The 18,316-nt window shown below is 41.7% G+C and overlaps 1 protein-coding gene across 1 annotated transcript; it reads right to left on the reverse strand.

The window, feature by feature from the left end:
• Nucleotides 1-1,830: 1,830 nt before the first annotated feature.
• On the reverse strand, nt 1,831-17,695 carry ltn1 (listerin E3 ubiquitin protein ligase 1). Its single transcript, XM_058627476.1, has 32 exons — nt 17,528-17,695; nt 17,086-17,292; nt 13,152-13,250; nt 12,437-12,667; nt 12,306-12,358; nt 12,022-12,202; nt 11,412-11,585; nt 11,093-11,283; nt 10,562-10,709; nt 10,220-10,477; nt 9,757-10,068; nt 9,410-9,628; nt 9,270-9,311; nt 8,993-9,173; nt 8,635-8,874; nt 8,395-8,548; nt 8,143-8,293; nt 7,842-8,046; nt 7,584-7,740; nt 7,057-7,170; nt 6,801-6,928; nt 6,568-6,703; nt 6,310-6,454; nt 5,976-6,189; nt 4,890-5,127; nt 4,729-4,806; nt 4,399-4,585; nt 4,058-4,223; nt 3,751-3,971; nt 3,346-3,540; nt 3,105-3,272; nt 1,831-2,405 (listed from the first exon to the last, which is right to left on the reverse strand). The coding sequence occupies exons 1-32, from the start codon at nt 17,567-17,569 to the stop codon at nt 2,343-2,345; spliced, it is 5,298 nt and encodes a 1,765-aa protein (XP_058483459.1). The 5' UTR covers nt 17,570-17,695; the 3' UTR covers nt 1,831-2,342.
• Nucleotides 17,696-18,316: the final 621 nt, after the last annotated feature.

Below are 18,316 nucleotides of genomic sequence, written 5' to 3' on the forward strand. Positions count from 1 at the left end.
AATAAGGTCCGACTGATAAACACAAAGTGGAACATTCCAAATATATCGACACAGAGGGGAACAGTGGACTGTACCAAGTCACGGAAAGTATACCATGGCCTTCACATCAGTGTCGCTTTGTGACGGTCATTTCACTCGCGTTGTTGCAGGAAGCTGGAGAATCTGCGTCTTTTAGAGGAGAGAACTGAAAACATAGTTATCCTACACAGTTCCCATTTGGCTTGTTTTTGGAAAAACTAAAAAAAAAGTTATTTTAAATATCGCTGGTGTTTCTGTACAACTACAGTGTTTTATCTTGTTTTGTTTTTTTTAAATAAAACGTTTAGTTTTTCTTCACTTTAAATTGTTAACACACCCGTTTAACATGCAGTCAATTGTAAATAACTGCCAGATATTGAAAGTTATTCTGGGGAAAAAGGACAAAAACAACATTTTCTGGCCCTTTGTGTTTAAAATAAGCAAAAGAGAAACAAGTCTTTCATGACGTTCATACAAATGAATCCAATGCACTCAAAATAAATATTGATTTATTAAAGTTGACATTTTGAATTTGCAGTTTGAAAGTCGACGATGATTCACCAACAAGTCGTAGTTGGCAATTTTTGAATCAATGTTTATATACCCATGTGTTTTTAATGTAACTGAAACAAATGAGCTTTAAAAAGTCAGGAACAAAAATAATAATAAAAGAGAAATGACATGTTAGCCCTAGTTTCTTTTCTTTTTGTTGTCGTTTAGTTTGATCTCAGTGGTTTTCTCTCATCAGCAGCATTTTAAAAATTGACGTTGTCCGACTACAGACCAAGTATCATGAATATTAACTCATGATTATTTTATTCTTGTGGTCTGCATGAGTGTGAGTGGTTGTCAGCAGGTAACAAGTGTGTGTTTTCAGTATATTTACGCCTTGCATACAGATCACAGATCAATGGCTATTAAAAAAGGTCAAGGGCAGATAATGATGGATGCTGGCTCTAAGTATTGATACATTTAGACTGGATTAATACATTTACAATACAATTACAAATGCACACACACACACACACACTTGCCCACACAAATGCCAGGTATTAATCCATCAATCATGCTCAATCTGTCATAATTAATTCCATAGGAACAACAGTGATGAGAGCAATCCCCCGTTAAACAGATAAATTATTCACTGTGATGAGGAGGAGGATGATCCAGGATAAATGAGTGTGTGAGACAGCGAGCAGCAGTCACACGCTCAGGTTAATTACAGTCTCTTCCTGGAAACTAGTACAGGTTAACTTTAAGTAACTGTAGGAAAATAACATGCAAGTGTAATTTAGAGGCTCAGGTCAGGTTCAGTTCAGTCATGTTTTAATAAAGTAAAACCTAATATATTTTCTTTCAAAACGTGTTTGTTGTTGGCAGAGGAAAATCAAACCTCGGACCACTGCTGACCTCTCTCACATTTATACATTCAACCATGTTAGCATTGTGTTAATTGGTCATTAAGACATTAGCACCTGCATAACATTTGTCATTAATAGAAAAGAGGCTGACGTTGGCACAAGTATTAACATGGATATAAAAATAATAATAATAATAATACACCTGCGGTCAAGGGTATGAATCTTAGTGGATCCAAGAGTAAAAGTATGCATGACTCTTCTGTGGGTTAGATCTTTAGATCTATATTTTTTTTTAATCCTCTTTTTGTCTACTGTGCTTGTCTATGTCCCACTATGATTCAATATAAATAATACAATATTCTAATAAAAATAATATTAAAGTCTATCTGGCTTTTACTTTCCCTGTGCATTATTCATCTGACCTCAGTTACAGAATCAAACAAATTCATAATAATCATCATGTTGTATTTTATTTCCTTTCTAGCATCCTACAGTATACAGAGAACCACACACACTGCAATGCTGTTTACATGTTTGAATTTAAAGTGATTTAAAGATCCTGCTTTTCACAGGTGATCACAGACATCATCACCCGACACTCCTAAATATTAGGAAATATTTCTGAAACCTGTCTTTGGCATCGCATTATTAGGACCGTTCTTTCTTTTTCTTTTGTAAAAATGACTCATTTCAACAGGAGAGCCTGATAAGCTTTGGTCTTCACAGGTTCGTCTTCTCCACACCTGCTCGTTTCAAAAGCTAAAAAAACTTATGTCCACAAAAAAGAAAAGCAAGATAAAAACTCATAAACAGACGTACTGATGCCATTTAAACGGTTGACAGCTTACAAAGTGTGATTATAACGCCTGGTTTCACTGTTCTCTGGATGACAAACACAATTGTCATCTCTGCAGCGTCTTGCGAGTAACCAGGGTCGATGGAGGAAATCAGTCATCGGTTCTTTTAGAAGAAGGTTTCTCTGCACAGTGGACAGGTGGACTTGTTGCTGGACGTGAACCATTTATACTGTAGAAAAATGACAAAAAACAACAATTGAAGTTGCATTTAACAGAGTTAAATGTTAACAGTGAGAGTAGATGGAAATTCTATTGGAAACATCAGCCAACAAACTGTCGACAAAGTACTCAAAATTCCTTGTGTCTTCACTCAGCTCTACAGAAACTACCAGAAAACTACTCACTTTAGTGAGGCCGGACTCTGCTAATCTGTGATGTTTTGACCTTGAGAAGCTCTCGCTGACCCATTTCTGAGCCTCTGACTGTGTACTGTTGTTATTTCTGTCGCTCATTATTCATTTCATTTTGCCTCAGCCCATTTCTCTTTTTGATTCAACCACATTTGTTGGTGTAGTGGTGACCAACTCCTGCCCACTGCAGCAAGAAGACCCGGGTTCATGACCGGGGTCTTCTAGGTCGGAGTTTGCATTCAGTCAGAAACATGCAGATTTAAAGATGAGGCACATATGACAATCTAAATCGCCTTATGTCAGCTGGGAATCACCCCAGTGCCCCCGCACGTGGAGTGTAATGTAGTAGAAGATGAATGAATGAATGAATGAATGGAAAAATTGTGACCAAGGAAAAAAAAGTGAACAAAATCAGAAGTAGTTTTAATATCCTATGGTTATGACGCATTTTTATGAAATTTGACAATGTTCAGAAAAGGAACAGGGAGATCTACAGAGATCACACAAACACGACTCACCAAACACGCAGAGTGGAATTTCTTTTTGCAGGTTCGACAAGCCTTCTTGGGCAGGGAGTAGTTGGAGCCGTGAATAACGGAGAAGCAGATCATGCAATCCTCGATTCCCTCAAACCTCTTGTCCACGTTGTTCTTCCACAGAGCCAGGCCCTCCATGATGCTGCCGTTCTGCACAGAGACACACGTTAGCATCTTCAGATCCCTAAAAACAAACCACACCAGCGTGTGATTCAGTCTCCACCTGATGTGTGAGGTAAGTGCTCAGCTGCAGCATCCAGTTCCTCCACTGTTGAACGGCGACACCAACGCGTCGTCCACTCTCTACAATGATGGAGCCCAGAGGATAGTTCTGTGGCAGCTGGATCACCAGCTCAATAAAGATGTCGTCCACAGAGTAAGTGGCGATCACCTCCCGTGCTGCTGAGCGGGCCTTAACCTGAGGCAGTGAGATCATGAAACCGTAAATAATTAGACACTGAAATGCTGAGATCATAGTTAATGATTTCAAATGAATGTGGAATAATTCAAATAGCGTTTCTGCTTATTAACCTTTGTGTCAATGACAGACACTTAGAAATGAGTTTATCTTCATTACTGATCAAATCACATTTCTGTGACATTTTCAGGAAACTACAGGGTAACTTACAGTCATGCTGTCAAACATCTGAGTGCTGGTGTGGACCGATGAGATCTCCTGAGCGGAGAGAACAGGGCTGATGTATTTGATAGTGAACTTCTCCACAGCTAAGCTCACTCGCTTCTCCTGGCTGTTCCACCACAGCCGCACCATGGCGGGCAGGTCCTGCACCGTGCTGTAGTACACACTGCAAGCCAGGTGAGGGAGCTCCCACTCAACACTGTCACTCTCTGCAAGCAGGAAACAGACAAGAGAGGAAAAGTGAGTGTGTGTGAATCTCACGGGCAGGTGTAGAGACTGCGGGTGTCCTACTTACTGTCAACAGCCAGAGACAGAAGCTCTGTAAAGAAGGTTTTGGTCTCCTTTGTCTCCGCCCCCTGGCCTGGGTACACGGGGGTCTCAGGCATCAGTTTGAAGAGGTGAAGGAGAAGTTTGTTTAAGGAGCAGCTTCTCTTCAGATGCTGTGCATAATGTGCACGCAGCTACACATAAATCAGAGGAGCAGTCAGTACATGATATCAACATCACACCTCAAAGCATGCTCTCAACATGATTCTATTTGTTTCCATGCACATGTATATTCTAGGACGTACAAATGATACCATTTTGTACACACACAAACATCTGAGGTTGCTCTGAAGACTTGTCATGACTCACATGGGAGGGCGAGGACCTGAAGAAATTGAGGAGCAGCTTCCAGGCAAGCAAGTATCCCAGAATACAGGAGTGCTCCACACTGAGAGGCTGGACCACTGCAAACTCTCCGACTTGGACTCCCGACAGGATGTTATCACACAGCTCCTCACAGGTGGACAGGACGGACATCAGAGACGCTGGAGGAGAACTAAAGACAGAAGATAACTGTGAGAAAGAATCATTTCAAAAACATCGACATCAGAGACGCTGGAGGAGAACTAAAGACAGAAGATAACTGTGAGAAAGAATCATTTCAAAAACATCATCTCTAACAAAAATCCTTTAACTTACAGACATGGCTCGTCTCCATCATCATCAGATTTGCTGTTGTCTCCTTCTCCATCGCACTCAGGCAGCTGAGGCATCACCCTGGATTAACAAGAACCAAGTGTTCATTTTGTTTAGTTAACTTATCTTTCAGTAGAACACATGGATATGAACACAAGCCTTACTTTTCCAGAAGATGGTAGACGGTGATCTGCAGAGGCCTGGCCTTAAACAGCAGCAGGGGACACAAAGTGTTGAGGAGGGTCTGAAGGGCCTCTGGCAGGTTTGTCTTCTGGTCAGCGATGAACCGCGGTGGAAGGGAGTTCTGAGTCAGCTGCTGCACGGGCACATATGTCAGAGCAGAACCCACCGACTGCAGCACGGCCAGAGGGAACGCGGGGTCATCCGGCTCAGGGAAGACATCTGCATGTGAACAGAGAAAAGACAAAAAGGACCATGAACTTTTATGATGTGTGAACAGGAGCACAGACTATAAAGATGGACGATGTCTCCTAGTTTGAAAAGAGAAGCCCAGAAAAAGGACAGTAGACTAGACCACTAGAGGGCGACTTTGCTGGTTGCAAAAAGATTTCGATTTGAATGGAAGTCTATGGAAAGTACTTTCTCACTGGATTTATAACATCAGGAAACATCCAGTTTTAATAATGGTTGTAATTGCAATGTTCTGGTCTTCTTTAATAGAACTAGTATAATTAGTGTGATTGACAGCTAGTATCCGCCAAATAGGTGCCTGGTTGCAAATGAAGTACCACGACATATCATGGTGCAAAAACTGTCACATTGCTTCACAGGGAAAGTTGATGCTTGTTTTGCAACTGAACGACTGTGTCCATTCAGTGTCTATTCTGGGCGTGTCCACATCATATTAAGAGGAAAATACCTCAACCTTTTTCTAATATAGCACAAGCTTACAGTCTTTTGGTACTTGGTCAAACTGAGCTTTGTCGACTGTAAAATAAGCTCTGAACCTTTTCCCCACACATGCATTGTGTTGTTGTGAGGGAACTGACGTGCTGATAATCCGTCGTCTTTGTTTGTCTAAGAATTGAATTCTTAGTTGAATGCATTCAGGAATTCAATGAGGCTGTGGTAAACTCAGTTAGCTCCCACGTTTTGGCTGATTCATAAAAATGTGTTTTCCACACGTTTTTAGATGGTGAACAGCCTCTTAGAAACTTCACCAAAAAGCAAAGCAAGTCAACTTTTGGTGTTTCCATGTTTCAAAGAACGTGTTTCAGTCCAAATCTCACCTGTAATACTTATAGGCAGAGGCAACATGAGGTTGTAGATTCCCTCAATAAAGAAGTCTTTCCACTCAGCAGCCAGTTCTGAGGGCAGCTTCTCCAGAGTGTCAGGTGAGGGCGATGCAAAGAACTGGTTCAGCTTCACGATCAGTGCCGTGTTCTCACACACATATAACTGCACCCAGGGGTTCCACAGACTGCTCACATTCTCACTGGCAGTCTGGAATAACCGATAAAGGGAAGTGAAGAAAAAAACACAATGAAAACCAAACAAAGGCAAATGGCATCGTGAGCGACAGCTCGAAGCCACTTCACCATAGATGTATGATGTACATCTCACCTCCAGCCAGGCTAACATGGAGCAGAGCAAGAAGTCCCACTGGCTGTTGCCAAGAACTGTCGGACAATGAGTCACCAGCCACGAGAGGAAACGCATCATTTCCACGGTAAAGTTCAACTGCTCAGCTGTGGCTTTAGACAGATCACTGAAAGACACAGATGTGTGAGTGTGGGTAAGTCGGTAGAACAATAACAGTAAATGTGTTGATGGTTTGGTTGATAATAATAATAACAATAATAATAATAATAATAATAATACCTGCCGAAAAGGAACCAGTCCTCCTTGCTGTTCCTCCACTCCATCATCGTGGCCAGGATAGCCTGCAGAATCTCCTCCTCTACGTCTGTGTTGGCTTTTAAGCAGCACAGCAGCACCACCAGACACCCATACACATCTGTGACACACAGGCCCAATTATAAAGACCTCGGTTTAAGTTTAAATAATTGCATATATACATATCATATAAAGATGAGGTATGTGTGATTTCTTACTTTCATCCTCTTGCCAGTTGATGATTGCAGCCGTGGCAAGAGTTACAAGAGTTTCTCTGTCTTTTATGGTCATGGTTGGGCAGAGCACCTGCAGCGTGCTCAGTTTGCTTTGAGACACCGGGAACCAACTGAGCAGACAAAGAGAATAACAACAAACAAACAAACAAACAAACAAACAAACAGTGGTGAGAAATGCTTTCATTGTGAAATGAAAAACAGAAATCATACTGTACAAGTACAGGTACGAGTTACTGACCTCTCCACTGCACTGTAAAGCTGCCGCACAGCTGCAAGGCAAGTGGCTGCCAAGTTGTTGGTGTGGATATAGTTTTCAAGAGTTAGAGACCAAAGCCCGCCGTCCTCCATTGACCTACAGGATAACAATATAGTGCATGATATAATGAGTGGATATGGTTTCAATTTATCATACGGGGGGAAAAACAAAGTCATTTAGAGCGGCCTAATGCACCAGACGACTTAAAGATCTGCTAATGTAGAAAATCCTAATATAAGGCTAGACAATATGGCCAAAAACATCAGTCCCTATCAATAAAAAAAATCACAATAACATGTCAGGTCATTTAAGATTGAATTTTTCTACTGAAGGTACATTGAAGAAAACAGTTAAAACTGGTTTTAAACTTCTAAATAGACAGAAAATCACAAAACACTTGTGAAACACAAAGATATTTCACTGAACTAAAGCAAAACATTCATCTTGGAGTTTAGGTGTTACATCTCAATCATGTGTCAGTGAATTATAGCCCAGTTTGTTTTTGTCACCTTGAGTAGAGTGTCTCCAGCAGACTCGTCACAGGAACCTGACTGTGAAGTCCCTCTGACAGCCCACAGTCACTCAGTAGCTTGTGATAACCAGACAATAAAGAAGGGCTGTACGCAGTCTCCTTACACCACTGCCGTGCATACAGCAGCTCTGAAACTGAGTCAAACCAAAACACACACACACACACACACACACACACACGTTTCATCAAAGTGACATTCATCTAAAACATGAAAAAAAGTCCTGTGTGTGCATACCTGTGCAATTAAGTAATGGCAGGTGTGATTGTGTCGTCTTTGGTTCACATGGCTTGTCGACAACAGTCCTGGCCACCGTCCCTAACACGGCACAGGCACATAAATGGGCCGGCACCACGTTTGGCTCCATAAACGTCTGCATGTCCACGGAGGGGTTTTTGCAAACTGCTCTGTGACGACTGGACAGTAAGGGTGTTTTGATCCACTGAAAATGAACCATAAGTCACATGAACGTCCCACAGCTCCTCACTCAACCCCAGCACCTACACTCAGAATGACAGGATGACGATTGGTGACTCACCTGAGGAGGTAAGGCCTGTCTGGTTCTTGTCCAGTCTGTCTGGCTCGGCATCAATAGGGTAAAGAATTGAGTAATGTATGAGGAGTCTTCACGGCAGACAGAGACGATCGTCTCCACTAGGCTCTCTATAGCCAACACAAGAACCTGCAAACTAAAGAATATGATCCAGGAGATGTTAGCTAGAACAACAGATTCTTCTCACATACATGGAAACTGGGTGAAAAACAAATGAGGTTTCATGGTTTCTGTTACCTTTTAATATCCAGAGATGCAGTGAGAAGTCGGTTTCTCAGCCAAACAGCCACACTGTGCAGGAAACCTCCTTCCTTGACCTCATATTCAGAGTGTTGGAACAACGACCGGACCCCAGCAGCACACACGTTCCTCAGCTTATCCAACAGTGAGTCTTTCAAAGCAACGTCAACACAAATGAGATACTCAGTGAACCTGACAGAAATGGTAAATGTGACTGAGAACTGTGTGAGTACCAACCAGACAAGTGAGTGTGAGTTTGATCTTGGGCAGTGAGCTGGAAAACACTGAGCAGGAGTTCTTCAGCAGAGAGAAGGAGAAGACAGTCTTGTACAGAGGAGAAGAACGTGGAGGCAACGTCACAGATGAAGGAGATGAGTGGCTCCATGTTTCCTGAGTCTGACAGACTCTTGGTCTCAGACAGAGTGGCGTGAAGCTTCTCCAAGATCTTCTCCATGTACACCTCCCCTATCAGTGGCTCTGTGAACAATAGGTTTCTTATATAGTTAGTAAAAACATCTACATTTTAAAAATAGCATTTATTGGTGTGTGTGTGTGTGTGTGTGTGTGTGTGTGTGTGTGTGTGTGGTGTGTTCACCATTATTGTGGTGTTGAGAGAGGACCAGGCTGATAAGTGTCCAACTATGGCTGCTTGTAGAAGCCGTAGAACTGGATCCCATCTTACACAGCTCTTCAGTCAGTCCCAGGAGCTGCTCGCCAAGAACTGAACCTCTAAGCCAATCCCGACAGCTCTTCAGAGTCTGAGGATCTGCACAGGCCTGAAACAAGAAGGAGAAGAAGGAGAGAAGCACTGACATTTATGACAAGTAGGTAAGAAAAACGACTAAAGTCTGTGTAAAGTCACTGGCTCGTACCCTCTGAATAATCTGCAGGATTATCCTCCACTGTAAATTCATCTAGAAAGCAGAGAAAAGATCATGTATGTCAGCAAAAAGAACAAAAAACATATCATTTAAACCTATGACAAAAAAATGACATCAGAGCTCTACGTTACCATGGTGACGTGGTTAAGTATTCTTGTGGTATCCTGGTGGCTGCAGCAGTGGAGTGAGCTGAAAACCATCTCCACCAGGTGCTGAGTGTCTCTGCGGCCCTTCTCAGTCAGCCACACCATCACTCGCTCCAGCAGGAACTGAACCGCTGGATTTTTCCAGTTCAGATCGTCTCTGTGCTCACTCTCCTTTGTTGTTCTGTCATCCAGGTCGACCAGTGTCTGAGACAAGAACAGGTCACACATTTGGCTCTTTAAAAAGATGACTTTATGGGTTGTAAAAATTGTGATCGTTGTTTATATCATTGAAAGACACTCGCTTTTGTCTAGAATTGTCAAATTTAACTTACATTGAAGACCCTTGGCGTGTGGAAGGACCGTAGGAGAAGGGAGAGAAAAACAAGATGTCTCTCTGAGTTTTTCTCATTTACATGCACCAAGCACAGTTGGGCCAGCTGGCACACAACATCCTCAAAGCGCTGGGTCTGCAGGGAACCTAGAGCTTTCTCATCCGCAGGCTCTGACACCGTCTGCACAGGCTTCTCAACATCACCCCCCTCAACCCCAGTTTTGTCATTGTCCTCGGGCTTAGAGAAACAGATCCTGACAGATTTCTTCTTCTGGACGTGCTTTTTGTTTACTCTCTCAGGATAGTGCATCACCTGGAGACACAGGAGAAAGTGAGAGTAGATTTATTTAGGGCATCTTGTGTTCGGGTTCACTTTGACCACTTTTGACAGGCAGATAAATTTGCTGTGTCCTTATCGTCAACATAACATTATGTCTGAACCAGTGATTCTTCTTAAAACTCACCTGCAGCATGGTGGCTATGCCCTCCAAGGCCTGTGGATCTGCTTCCTCGTTGTCAACATAACGCACAAAGAGAAGGCCGAGCTCCTCCCAAAAGTCTGCCAGAAGCTCTTGAAAGACATCTTTGCTGTCATTTGTTTCACCTTCAACAAGTAAACCTGCCCTCTTCTCCCAGGAAATCAACATCTCGGTGACCAAAAGGAAGAGAGGACCATTCTGAAGTAAGGGATTTCCAAGAGCCTTTTCAAGTAGAGGTAGGAGCTACAAAAAGACAACACAACAATTTAACAAGGTGATCACATGGTCAGTTTGACAGAGTAGGAAAAAGAATACAAGTGATCCCACCTGCTGAGAAATGAGCATGGTCCTTATTTTTCTCTGATCGTCCTCTTGTTGGGTGTTGTGCAGTATGCAATACCTCAAGCACTCAACAAATGAAGTTACAATAACTGCACTTTCTGATGGACTTGTTGCTGCACGCTCACTAGAGAGGCTGAGACAGACAGACAGACAGACAGACATGACAGTCAGTGTAAAGAAGGAATAATAGCACAGCGTTACCAAAGGTACCAAGTGTCACACAGTTGACATTTTACATGAAAAATTAGGGATGAAAATCACTGGATTGGATATCAGAAAAATACAAAATATGATAAATCAAAACATCCTATATATTCCATGCTTCACGCTGCAGACACTGTAAAAATGTGAAGAAAAAACAGCTTTTCATGTTGTATGAGTTCTATTTCTTATTAGAGAAGAACATTTGTTACACAGGTGGAGAATTACGTGTGTGTAAGGCAGTAAATAAATAAAAGTTTAGAATTTGGTAAATTATCAAAATGGACATTGTATCATGATGCAAAAACAAGCTACCCTTGTGTGATGGAAGTAAAGAAGGTGGCATAGAAGTCCAGGGTTTGATCAGTGACTTGTTGGGGCAGTTTGCTGAGAAGTGGCATCAGATTAGGATGCAGTGCTTTCGCCATGCCTTTACCACCCTCTTTCAGTAAAGCCCACAGTTTAGGCAGGAAACCCTTCTTTGCATTCACATGTGACCAGCAATCCTAGAAAAGAAACAGGGACATCAACGATGAGATATAAATCAAATGTGTTAAGTAAACTGGCTCAATGCACCATATAGGGCACTGTGGCATTTTAAAAATAATAATATAACTAAAAATAATAGACTTACTGGGACTGTAGACACAACATGAAGAACAGCTTCCCACACAGGAGGCAACACTAACGGATCCGTGTCATCGATGCTGAGGAGAACAGCCGGGCAGAGTCGTGCTGCTTCAGCCTGAACTAATGTTGGAGTGAACTCAGACAGAGCACAGACCATCTCGAAGAATGCCCCCCGCACCTGCAGAGCAACATTTAACAGCAATTAGACAAACGTCATCCTTACAACAGCTTATCCTAAAGTTTCTCAGTTTACTCAAGTGTAAGATAGATTGTTTCATAAAATTTTAAACATATCTTTTTTTTTTTTTCTCAAATCTTTCAAAAAATCATTATGGGAATTTGGAATTATAGAGGAACCTGTTGGCCTTGTCATTGTGAGATTATTACGTATAATCCCTCTCGATTTTTACAACGATGAATTTCAATTAGAGTAAAAAATCCAATTAAACCCCCATGATGAGTCTATCCCATTCAAGTGGGAGAGCAAACATTGAAAGTATTATTCTGATTTATATTTAATTATGTAAACATACCAAATGGAGAAATTCATAATTTATTAGTTTAAGACATTGGACCAACTTTTAAAGGCAGAGCAGTCCAGTCAGTGTCCATACCTGTGGTGTCTTGTGTTTGCTGTATTTCCAGAACTTGCCAGAGTTCATTAGATGTTCTAGTCTTTGCTCCAGGGCCTTTCTGTCACTCTGAACAAGCAGGGAGAGCAGTCTCTTAACCCCGAGCAGAGAACTGGTCAGCATGCGCAAATACTTGGCTTCTCTCTCTTCCTGTGTCACACTTCTGGAAAATAAGGAGAACCACTTCCTGAGCAAAATCGCTACTAGAATTTATCGTCATTGTGCATTTACCACTGAAGTTATAACAAACATAAGTGTTAACTTACTGTGGGTCACTCAGTGTATCTGCAGTGTCCTTTAACAAAATATCTTGAAGTACCTACCGAATAAAACACAATGGATTCAGTCTCATTTATCTCATTTATCTCATTAGAATGCCGCTCACATGACTACTTACCATAAGGATCTCCTCCTTGCAGAAGCTCAGCGCCTCTGGCTGTTTAGGGGGTGAGAATGCAGCCTGAAAGGCCTGGCACGCAGCAGAGGCTGCAGGTGTGTAAGTGTCACACTGGGACAGGATCCAGTGGCCCATCAAGCTCTTCAGAAAGGGGGCTAAGCTCCGACGTACTTTCAGCACCAGCTGCTCAAAAGCTTGCTGTGTAGCCTCCCTGATCCGACGGTCGTGATCCTGACAGATGATGATGAAGAAGACAAAATTCTCATAATGTGCACACTGTAAACATGAGCAGTGACACACTGTATGTATACAGTTGCTTTCAGACATGCAGTGAAGTTCCAACATTTTCCAGAGATTTTGCATGTGAACAAGAATGTTGCCCGGACATTCTTCGCAGATTCTCCGGCCATCTCCCAAAAATAATCTCCAGATAATATTTGACTTGGCTCATGTGACAACGCAGCAGAGGATGTCTGGTGAAAGAAACAGTGCTTTTGTCTTATGTGAATGGTAACACTCACTCACACAGAGAATTTCCAGACCCAATCCTACTTGGGTCATGTCTGAAAATGGCTTGTGTTTAATTTATAGTCCCCCTTGGCCCATTCCAGGATTGAACCAGCAACCTTCTAGCTACAAGCCCAATTGCTTTCCTCTTGGCCATGGTCTGCCCTGACTGTCCTCTAAATGAGTTGTGATTGTGTGATCAGCGTACCATTGATATCTTGCAGTAAATCCTTGGCCAGTATGGCAGGACCCCTTTAACCTCTGTGGCATCCCGTTCCTGACACATGGATCCAAAGTCCTGCACAGCCTGTGAAGTGTACCACATTATCAATACATAAATATCAGCACAACGCACACACACACACTCACTCACACTTAGCCTGGGGTAAACTCAAACACGCAATTAGACACTGTGTTTCACTTTTATGTTTTTTTAAATATCCGGCAGTTGCATAGATACGGTAGTGAAGAAGGCGGGTCGTGTTAAGCCAGCACCGGGAAATCCTTCGGTGCAGCACAGACTTCATCGGGGTAAATCGCCAGCGAGATCAGAGAGAAAGAAGACGGGAATCATCGGAACGGGCACGGCCAGTAACATAAAAACTATTACAACGAAGATGGTGAGTGTCTTTGCCTCAAAGTTTGATCCTAACCTGGATTCCGACACTCTATCCATCTATCTGAAAGACAAACTGAGACGGAAGGTGATCTGTCGTAAAATTGAAACATCTGGAAGTAGATTCAGCTCTTTCTGTGTCACTGCTGAATGTAACAATGTAGCAGAGATGTATGATCCGCACCTGTGGCCGGCTGGCTCTTTTGTTAGACGTTATTTTGAGCCGCGCCAGCCTAGAGGCGTTGGTTTTGGAGCTGCTGGACTGGAAGGTAAACCACGCTCCCAGTTACCTGCAATACAGCCTGTGGTGTGTGATGGGGAGCCCCAGTCAGCTGCTTGCCAGCTAACGAGCGACTGATGATGTGTCTGCTGTGCACGAACCGTATCCCGATTGGAGAACATTATGCGGGTTGTATCATACAATGCACGTGGATTACGTGTGGGACATACTGCCACAGATATATCTAGACGCTATGTTGTTGATACCTTGTTGAATGAGTGTGATATTATGTGTCTCCAAGAGACTTGGCTTGCCAAACAGGATTTAGACAAGCTAAATTCAATACACAAAGATTTTCATGGTGCAGGAGAATCTACTACTGACTTCAGTACAAAATTAATTAAAGGTAGAATATCTGGTGGAGTAGCCATTCTCTGGAATTGCAAATATGATCCTATGGTGAAAGTGATAAGACTAAATGTTGACTGGGCTATAGGGATAGACATACATTTTAATGGTAAGAAAATTTGTATCTTAAGTATATATACCCCCTATGAATCCTATGACAATGAGGATGAATTTTTGAACAGACTTGCCTTTATTCATTCCTTTATTGAGGACCATGACTCAACTTGTGTTTATGTAAATGGGGATTTTAATGCTGATGTATCTGATATCAATTCTCTGTTTGCAAAACATCTGGTACATTTTTGTAATGATAATAATCTGGTATTGTCTAGTAAAGTATTTTTACCTAATAATAGTTTTACCTATGTAAGTGAGGCATGGCACACAACGTCCTGGCTTGACCACTGTTTGTGTACAGCCGATGCTCATGCCTCACTAGAAAGTATGGAAATTTGCTATGGTCTGGCTACCTCTGACCACATACCAATAGCTATGGTGCTAAATGTTGAGACTGTGCCCCTCTTGGTGGACTCTGGGAATACTGTCAGCTCTGAGAAATTAAATTGGGCTAAGTTGTCTAAGAAAAACATTGATAGTTATACTGTCTTAACGGACAGCTTATTAAATCACGTTGTTTTGCCGAGAGATGCTGTAACTTGTCTTAATATGAACTGTACTGATCCACAACATGCTGTTGACCTCTGTGACTTATATGATAACATAATCAAGGCTCTACACGCCTCTGCTGGGCCTCTCTGTGGGTATAAGAAGGCGTTTAACATCAAACCTGGGTGGAACGAGTATGTGGCTGAACATCATGCCACAGCAAGGGAAGCCTTTAAACTCTGGTTTAATGCAGGAAGGCCCAGACAGGGTGATGTGTTTGAGTATAAGAAACATACTAATGCTAGATATAAATATGCTCTCCGTCATATTAAGACCAACGAGAACACTATCAGAGCTGACTTGCTTGCCAGGAAGCTACAAAATAATAACCATGTAGACTTTTGGAATGCAATTAAAGTGATGAATAATTATAAAACTTCTTTGCCATATGACATTGAAGGTGTCTGTGGCTCAGATAACATTGCAAAGTTATGGTGCAAGCATTATTCCAAGCTCTTTAACTGTGTTAAGAGTAATGTTGCTGCTGTTAATATTGTTGATTTGGACTCTCATGTCACAGTAAGACCTGGTGAGGTATCAGATGCCATTAAGATGCTTGATAACAACAAAGCATGTGGTACAGATGGTATTGCTGCAGAACATCTCAAGCATGCCAGTTACAGGCTCTCCCCATTGTTAGCCCTGTGCTTCACTGGCCTCCTGGTGCATGGAGTTCTTCCGGATTCCATCCTGTCTGTCTTACTGGTCCCTGTTCTTAAGGAGAAGGCTGGAAGGCTAAACAGCATGGACAATTATAGGCCTATTGCCCTTGCCAGTATACTGTCTAAGGTGCTGGAAAGGATCATTTTAAATAGGATAGAAATGTATGTATTAACTACTGACAATCAATTTGGGTTCAAGAGAAAACATAGTACTGACCTATGCATTTTTGCATTAAAAGAGATAGTTGCTAAGTACCAAAGTCAAAACTCCTCTGTGTTTCTTTGTTTTATTGACGCCTCTAAGGCATTCGATAGGATTAATCATGCCAAATTATTTGTTAAATTGCTTGAGAGAAATGTTCCTAAATATATTGTTAGAGTTCTCATATACTGGTATGCTCAGCAAACATTTCAGGTCAAGTGGGATGATGCTGTCTCTGCTCCTTTTCATGTGAGTAATGGGGTCCGGCAAGGAGGCATTTTATCTCCTTTTCTTTTTAATGTTTATATTGATGATTTGTCAAAACAATTGAATGAATGTAAATCAGGCTGTATTGTGGGAAACCAAGTTGTCAACCATCTCATGTATGCTGATGACCTTGTTGTACTCTGTCCATATACTGCAGGATTACAACAAATGCTAAGAATATGTACACAATATGGCAGAGAATTTGACATTAACTATAATGCTAAAAAAAGTAAGGCCATGGTAGTGAGATCTAGGGAGGACAGGAAATCGTCCTTTCCTACTTTTTATCTCTCTGATGGCTCCTTAGAAATGACGAAGGAACTAAAATATCTTGGCCATGTCTTTTCTGATGATCTCAGAGATGACAGTGACATCCGTCGTCAGTGCTGTAAAATATATGCACAGGCCAATATGCTGTTAAGAAAATTTTCTGTGTGTTCCGTTGATGTCAAATGTGCTCTGTTCAGGGCCTATGTCACCCCCCTGTATACAGCTCATCTCTGGTCTTCCTACAGAGTGAAAAGTATGCAGAGGCTAAAAGTGGCTTATAATGACGCCATGAGGTTGTTGCTACGTGTTCCTAGGTGGCACAGTGCCAGCCAGTTATTTGTATCTTCTAATGTACCAACTTGTCCGGCATTGTTGCGTAAGCTGATGTTCAATTTCATGTGTCGTTTGGACCTATCTGATAACTGTGTTATCAAGGCCTTAACCTGCCCCATGATGGGATATCGGCTCACATCCAGGCTTCGCAAGCACTGGCACAATAATTTGCACCGTTTCTTTTAAACTAACAGTGACAAATTACTGTATTTTATATTAATTGTTTGGCTGTTTGTCTACTTGGTTTTGTCTTGTATGTTAAGTGTGTATGTGTATGAGAGTGGACCACTTTTTCGAGTCCATAATAAAGATTATTATTATTATTATTATACGCTCACTTTGTGAGGAACATCTGTTCAACCATAAAACCACAACATGTGGTCACTTTATTGGGTGACCTGTGTACCTAATGGAGTGGTCTGTGAGTGTACATTAGATGGCACTGGACCACATAGTTTCAGTGTACAATGATGTGTAACTTGAGTATTTAAACTTTACTTTCAGTCTGGTGACAACGTCTCTCTTGGAAAGTTTCCTGAGCACCAGGCGGAAATCAGCATCTACGATGTTGTCTATCTCCTCCGCGCCGTGGACCGCGGGGACATAACTCAGCTCCGAGGTCACCGTCGTATCGAAGCCCACAAACCCAGGTATGACACCACCTTCCCGGGTGAGTACGTCAGCAGCACGGCCGCTACTTGATGGCTAGGACCAAGAAAGTTAACGAATAAGACAACAACAACACAAGTAATAACGTCGGTATTAAGCCTCACATGACATATAGAGTATAATAATCCTATAATTACACAGTGGCTGTTAGGAAGCGTAACTTTATTATAACAGTAGAGAGCGCTATAGCACATCCAGCGTGCTAGCTACTAAAGTACATGTTAGCGTGTGCTAACGAGCTATTGCTAGCATTAGAATCAGAAACACTTACCCGGACATTTCCTTTGGTCCGCTGTTTATTCTTCCCTCCCATGGTTACGTCTTTGATTTAAAAGTCCGTTTCTGATGGTGACTTTTGTTGTTATTCGTGGGACTGAAATGGCTCATGGATACGTAACACAATTGTCCACTTCCTGTCTCCGTATTTCAAAATAAAACGTCATCCCTGACGATTGCCTCTTCTTCCGCTACTACGTATTTCCGGCAGGCTGTACAGCGAGCAGTCCAATGCTGCCCTCTGCTGTTCGAAGCTCTTCATTACCGTTCTCCAAGAGGCCTGAACGCAAACATGCATGATTTTAGTAGATAGTGTTAAAAGATAACAGGGATAGGTATATACATATAGATATACATATATATATACACACATGTACACATATATATATATATACACACATGTACACATATATATATATATATACACATGCATTTATATGTATATACATGTACATATCAAATAATAAAAGAATATGGTAATCTAAGAATTAAATATAAATGTTCAAATAAACAAAACACTGTTATTTTATAGAGCATTTAAATGTGACACGTCTGAACTTCCATACACTTTTTTGCATAAGATGGCAGCACAGTCCACAGAGAAACAGCAGATAAGACTGAACATTCATACAAGCTTTGACCTGATTTGCATTTTAAAAGGATCCCATGTAAGATTTGCATAGAAAATGCTCTTAGAGTCAAAAAAAATATTTTAATATACACCTTTATACATGAATCAAGTACATTTGCACAGAGTAGTATTATAACTCAATATGACAGATTA

The sequence above is a fragment of the Solea solea genome, chromosome 4 (assembly GCF_958295425.1).
Source record: "Solea solea chromosome 4, fSolSol10.1, whole genome shotgun sequence".
In the NCBI taxonomy this organism is placed as follows: Eukaryota; Metazoa; Chordata; class Actinopteri; order Pleuronectiformes; family Soleidae; genus Solea; species Solea solea.